At 42.7% G+C, this 7,500-nt stretch overlaps 1 protein-coding gene across 1 annotated transcript in view; it reads left to right on the top strand.

Annotated features, from left to right (window-relative positions):
- Positions 1 to 7,500, top strand: part of LOC137644159 (uncharacterized) — a 96,153-nt gene that overhangs the window by 38,486 nt on the left and 50,167 nt on the right. The window contains 1 exon segment of the mRNA XM_068377149.1: positions 1,903 to 2,038. Within this exon segment, the coding sequence (XP_068233250.1) occupies positions 1,903 to 2,038 (136 nt within the window).

Here is a 7,500-nt window from a genome sequence, read left to right as displayed (position 1 = left end):
TTATTTCCTTGTTTCCTTTCCTCACAGGGCTATTTTCCCTATTAGAGTCCTTGGGCTTATAGCATCCTGCTTTTCCAACTAGGGTGGTAGCTTAGCGAGTAATGATAATAATAGTTTATATATGTTTATATATATATATATATATATATATATATGTATATATATATATATATATATATATATATATATATATATATATATATATATATATATATATTGTAACGTTGTTGCTGATCTTAAAATATTTTATATTAATTATTCATTACCTCTCGTGTGACTTATATATTTCCTTTCCTCATTGAGCTATTTTTCCCCATTGGAGTATTTGGGCTAATAAGCATCCTGCCTTTCCAGCCAGGGCTGCAGTTTAGTTAATAATAATAATAATGATAATAATAATAATAATAATAATAATCATAATGATACATTTAGTCATTTTGATAGTTAATAAATTTGTTATTATTATTATTATTATTATTAATTGCTAAGCTACAACCCTAGTTGGAAAAGCAGAATGCTATAAGCCCAGGGGCCCCAACAGGGAAAATAGCCTAGTGAGGAAAGGTAACAAGGAAAAATAGAATATTTTAAGGACAGTAACAACATTAAAGTAAATAATTCCTATATAAACTATAAGTACTTTGATAAAAACAAGAGGAAGATGAATTAGACAGAACAGTGTGCCAGGGTGTAGTGTGCCAGAGTGTACCCTCAAGCAAGAGAACTCTAACCCAATACAAAAAAAAAAAAAAAAAAATTCACATCAGCCTTAAAAACGGATAATTTAACTCTGCCTTCAAGTGCAGTGAAAAACTCCCCTCTCTACTTTACGCACATAATAAACATAAATAACCCCTCCCCCCCTCCACACACACACACACACAAAACAAGCCGCCTTCAAAGTCTAGTCATTTTTAAGCTCCATGGAGCGGACTGGATTAAGGCCGCTTCTTTTCATAAACTCTCTCGTAAGTACTTGTAAACAAACACCTTGTTCAAGAGGGCTCAGGCGCAAGTCTGAATGACGGGGAACGGAAAAATGCACACTTTGTGGGGCTTGTGAACTATCCTCAAAAGATTCTGGGTACTCTCTCGTTAGAGTTGAGGCTTGTGCTGCGAAAGTTATAAAAGACTGATGGTTTTTGCTTCTAGTTTCTGAGAATTGACAGGATTATCGCAGTTAGTAAAATGGTGAAATTGTTATTATTATTATGATGATGATGACGATCCATGCCAATAGAGCCTAACAGCAATGAATGAATACAGTAGAATCATTATTATTATTAGTAGTAGTAGTAGTATTATTATTATTATTATTATTATTATTATTATTATGAATGCCAGTATAGCATAACAGCAAAAGCAAATAAATTAATACGGTAGAATTATTATTATTATTATTAATTATTATTATTATTATTATTATTATTATTATTATTATTATTATTATTATATTCATGCCAGTAGAGCATAAGAGTAAAAGCAAATGAATGATTACAGTATTATTGTTATTAATATTATTGTTGTAGTTCTTCTTCTTCTTATTATTATTATTATTATTATTATTATTATTATTATTATTATTATTATTATTATTATTATTCATGTCAGTAGATCATTATCAAATGAATGAATATATTAGAAAAAAAGTATAAAATAAGTTCACAGAAAAAAAAAATCTAAAACACTTAGCACAATAAATATTGTTCATTCTTTTAGCTTGCAAAATACTGTCAACTCTATGTTTAAATTCATAATATAACAATATTAATTGCTTCTTTGTAATTGTTTCTATTTTTGCCTTCTTAGGAATTATGGAATGAATAATGATTTCTTAAACCTTCTAAACAAATATTGACTTTTTTAGAAACTCGAACGTCATGACTAACTCTTATCTTCCAGAGTTTTGTGGAAACCGGGGACGATACGCAAAGATGCTGTTGGATCTGCATAGAATGTGAGGAGGATGAATTCTTGATGAATGAAACCACTTGCCAGCGATGCCAGCAAGGTTACTGGCCGAACCAGAACAAGACAGGTAAGGAACAGAGTGGTAACTGACAGGTAAAACTCCTTCAATAACGTCACTGACCAGACCAAGACAGGCAAGGGATAGAGTAGACACTGACAGGTGGAACTCCTTCCGTAACGTCACTAACCAGACCAAGATAGGCAAGGGATAGAGTAGTGACTGACAGGTGAAACTCCCATAACGTCACTGACCAGACCAAGATAGGCAAGGGTATAGATAGTAACTGACAGGTGAAACTCCTTCCGTAACGTCACTGACCAGACCAAGACAGGCAAGGGATAGAGTAGACACTGACAGGTGGAACTCCTTCCGTAACGTCACTAACCAGACCAAGATAGGCAAGGGATAGAGTAGTGACTGACAGGTGAAACTCCCATAACGTCACTGACCAGACCAAGATAGGCAAGGGTATAGATAGTAACTGACATGTGAAACTCCTTCCGTAACGTCACTGACCAGACCAAGACAGGCAAGGGATAGAGTAGACACTGACAGGTGGAACTCCTTCCGTAACGTCACTAACCAGACCAAGATAGGCAAGGGATAGAGTAGTGACTGACGGGTGAAACTCCCATAACGTCACTGACCAGACCAAGATAGGCAAGGGTATAGATAGTAACTGACAGGTGAAACTCCTTCCGTAACGTCACTGACCAGACCAAGACAGGCAAGGGATAGAGTAGACACTGACAGGTGGAACTCCTTCCGTAACGTCACTAACCAGACCAAGATAGGCAAGGGATAGAGTAGTGACTGACAGGTGAAACTCCCATAACGTCACTGACCAGACCAAGATAGGCAAGGGTATAGATAGTAACTGACAGGTGAAACTCCTTCCGTAACGTCACTGACCAGACCAAGACAGGCAAGGGATAGAGTAGACACTGACAGGTGGAACTCCTTCCGTAACATCGCTAACCAGACCAAGATAGGCCAGGGATAGAGTAGTGACTGACAGGTGAAACTCCCATAATGTCACTGACCAGACCAAGACAGGCAAGGGATAGAGTAGACACTGACAGGTGGAACTCCTTCCGTAACGTCACTAACCAGACCAAGATAGGCCAGGGATAGAGTAGTGACTGACAGGTGAAACTCCCATAATGTCACTGACCAGACAAAGATAGGCAAGGGTATAGATAGTAACTGACAGGTGAAACTCCTTCTGTAACGTCACTGACCAGACCAAGATAGGCCAGGGATAGAGTAGTGACTGACAGGTGAAACTCCCATAATGTCACTGACCAGACCAAGATAGGCAAGGGTATAGATAGTAACTGACAGGTGAAACTCCTTCCGTAACGTCACTGACCAGACCAAGACAGGCAAGGGATAGAGTAGACACTGACAGGTGGAACTCCTTCCGTAACGTCACTAACCAGACCAAGATAGGCAAGGGATAGAGTAGTGACTGACAGGTGAAACTCCCATAACGTCACTGACCAGACCAAGATAGGCAAGGGTATAGATAGTAACTGACAGGTGAAACTCCTTCCGTAACGTCACTGACCAGACCAAGACAGGCAAGGGATAGAGTAGACACTGACAGGTGGAACTCCTTCCGTAACGTCACTGACCAGACCAAGATAGGCAAGGGATAGAGTAGTGACTGACGGGTGAAACTCCCATAACGTCACTGACCAGACCAAGATAGGCAAAGGTATAGATAGCAACTGACAGGTGAAACTCCTTCAGTAATGTCACTGACCAGACCAAGACAAGCAAGGGATAGAGTAGACACTGACAGGTGGAACTCCTTCCGTAACGTCACTAACCAGACCAAGATAGGCAAGGGATAGAGTAGTGACTGACAGGTGAAACTCCCATAATGTCACTGACCAGACCAAGATAGGCAAGGGTATAGATAGTAACTGACAGGTGAAACTCCCTCCGTAACGTCACTGACCAGACCAAGATAGGCCAGGGATAGAGTAGTGACTGACAGGTAAATCTCCCATAATGTCACTGACCAGACCAAGATAGGCAAGGGTATAGATAGTAACTGACTGGTGAAACTCCTTCTGTAACGTCACTGAGCAGACCAAGATAGGCCAGGGATAGAGTAGTGACTGACAGGTGAAACTTCCATAATGTCACTGACCAGACCAAGATAGGCAAGGGTATAGATAGTAACTGACAGGTGAAATTCCTTCCGTAACGTCACTGACCAGACCAAGACAGGCAAGGGATAGAGTAGACACTGACAGGTGGAACTCCTTCCGTAACGTCACTAACCAGACCAAGATAGGCAAGGGATAGAGTAGTGACTGACAGGTGAAACTCCCATAATGTCACTGACCAGACCAAGATAGGCAAGGGTATAGATAGTAACTGACAGGTGAAACTCCTTCCGTAACGTCACTGACCAGACCAAGACAGGCAAGGGATAGAGTAGACACTGACAGGTGGAACTCCTTCCGTAACGTCACTAACCAGACCAAGATAGGCAAGGGATAGAGTAGTGACTGACAGGTGAAACTCCCATAACGTCACTGACCAGACCAAGATAGGCAAGGGTATAGATAGTAACTGACAGGTGAAACTCCTTCCGTAACGTCACTGACCAGACCAAGATAGGCCAGGGATAGAGTAGTGACTGACAGGTGAAATTCCCATAACGTCACTGACCAGACCAAGATAGGCAAGGGTATAGATAGTAACTGACAGGTGAAACTCCTTCCGTAACGTCACTGACCAGACCAAGATAGGCCAGGGATAGAGTAGTGACTGACAAGTGAAACTCCCATAATGTCACTGACCAGACCAAGATAGGCAAGGGATAGAGTGGTGACTGACAGGTGAAACTCCCATAACATCACTGACCAGACCAAGATAGGCAAGGGTATAGAGTAGTGACTGACAGGTGAAAATCCTTCCGTAACGTCACTGACCAGACCAAGATAGGCAAGGGATAGAGTAGTGACTGACGGGTGAAACTCCCTCCGTAACGTCACTGACCAGACCAAGATAGGCAAGGGAGAGAGTAGTGAGTGACGGGTGAAACTCCCTCCGTAACGTCACTGACCAGACCAAGATAGGCAAGGGAGAGAGTAGTGACTGACGGGTGAAACTCCCTCCGTAACGTCACTGACCAGACCAAGATAGGCAAGGGAGAGAGTAGTGACTGATGGGTGAAACTCCTTCTCTAACGTCACTGACCAGACCAAGATAGGCAAGGGATAGAGTAGTGACTGACGGGTGAAACTCCCTCCGTAACGTCACTGACCAGACCAAGATAGGCAAGGGATAGGGTATTGACTGACAGGTGAACCTCCTTCCATAACGTCACTGACCAAACCAAGATAGGCGAAGGATAGAGTAGTGACTGACCGGTGAAACTCCCTCTGTAACGTCACTGACCAGACCAAGATAGGCAAGGGATAGAGTAGTGACTAATAGGGGAAACTCCTTCCATAACGTCACTGACCAGACCAAGAGAGGCAAGGGATAGAGTAGTGACTGACAGGTAAAACTCCTTCCCTAATGTCACTGATCAGAACAAGACAAAGGGCAGAGTAGGGACTGACAGTTCAAAATCCTTCCCTAACATTACTGACCAGACCAAGACAGGCAAGAAGTAGAGTAGTGACTGACAGGTAAAACTCATTCCCTAACGTCTCTGACCAGACCAAGACAGGCAAGGGACAGAGTATTGACTGACAGGTAAAACTCCTTCCCTAATGTCACTGACCAGAACAAGACAAAGGACATACGGACTGACAATACAAAATCATTCCCTAACATTACTGACCAGACCAAGCCAGGCAAGAAGTAGAGTAGTGACTGACAGATAAAACTCATTCCCTAACGTCACTGACCAGACCAAGATAGGCAAGGGATAGAGTAGTGACTGACAGGTGAAACTCCCATAACGTCACTGACCAGACCAAGATAGGCAAGGGTATAGAGTAGTGACTGACAGGTGAAACTCCTTCCGTAACGTCACTGACCAGACCAAGATAGGCAAGGGATACGGTATTGACTGACAGGTGAACCTCCTTCCATAACGTCACTGACCAGACCAAGATAGGCGAAGGATAGAGTAGTGACTGACAGGTGAAACTCCCTCTGTAATGTCACTGACCAGACCAAGATAGGCAAGGGATAGAATAATGACTGACAGGTGAAACTCCCATAACGTCACTGACCAGACCAAGATAGGCAAGGGTATAGAGTAGTAACTGACAGGTGAAACTCCTTCCGTAACGTCACTGACCAGACTAAGACAGGTAAGGGAGAGAGTAGTGACTGATGGTGGAAACTCCTTCCGTAACGTCACTGACCAGACCAAGATAGGCCAGGGATAGAGTAGTGACTGACAGGTGAAACTCCCATAACGTCACTGACCAGACCAAGATAGGCAAGGGATAGAGTAGTGACTGACAGGTGAAACTCCCTCCGTAACGTCACTGACCAGGCCAAGATAGGCAAGGGAGAGAGTAGTGACTGACGGGTGAAACTCCTTCCGTAACGTCACTGACCAGACCAAGATAGGCAAGGGATAGAGTAGTGACTGACGGGTAAAACTCCCTCCGTAACGTCACTGACCAGACCAAGATAGGCCAGGGATAGAGTAGTGACTGACGGGTGAAACTTCTTCCATAACATCACTGACCAGACCAAGAGAGGCAAGGGATAGAGTAGTGACTGACAGGTAAAACTCCTTCCCTAATGTCACTGACCAGAACAAGACAAAGGGCAGAGTAGGGACTGACAGTTCAAAATCCTTCCCTAACATTACTGACCGAGAAGTAGAGTAGTGACTGACAGGTAAAACTCATTCCCTAACGTCTCTGACCAGACCAAGACAGGCAAGGGACAGAGTATTGACTGACAGGTAAAACTCCTTCCCTAATGTCACTGATCAGAACAAGACAAAGGACATACGGACTGACAGTACAAAATCATTCCCTAACATTACTGACCAGACCAAGCCAGGCAAGAAGTAGAGTAGTGACTGACAGATAAAACTCATTCCCTAATGTCACTAGCCAGACCAAGACAAGAGAGGGACAGAATATTGCCTGACAGGTAAAACTCCTTTCTTAACGTCAATGACCAGAACAAGACAGGCAAGGGACAGAGTATTGAATGACAGATAAAATTCCTTCCTTAATGTCACTAACAAGACGAAGACAGGAGAGGGACAGAATATTGACTGACAGGTAAAACTCATTCCCTAATGTCACTAACCAGACCAAGACAGGAGAGGGACAGATTAGTGACTGACAGGTAAAATTCCTTCCCTAATGTCACTAACCAGACCAAAACGGGAGAGGGACAGATTAGTGACTGACAGGTAAAATTGCTTCCCTAATGTCACTAACCAGACCAAGACGGGAGAGGGACAGATTAGTGACTGACAGGTAAAATTGCTTCCCTAATGTCACTAACCTGACCAAGATGGGAGAGGGACAGATTAGTGACTGACAGGTAAAATTGCTTCCCTAATGTTACTAACCAGACCA

The sequence above is a fragment of the Palaemon carinicauda genome, chromosome 7, assembly GCF_036898095.1.
Source record: "Palaemon carinicauda isolate YSFRI2023 chromosome 7, ASM3689809v2, whole genome shotgun sequence".
In the NCBI taxonomy this organism is placed as follows: Eukaryota; Metazoa; Arthropoda; class Malacostraca; order Decapoda; family Palaemonidae; genus Palaemon; species Palaemon carinicauda.
The sequence above is the reverse complement of the archived record's forward strand: the minus strand, read 5'-3'. Positions and strand labels throughout refer to the sequence as shown.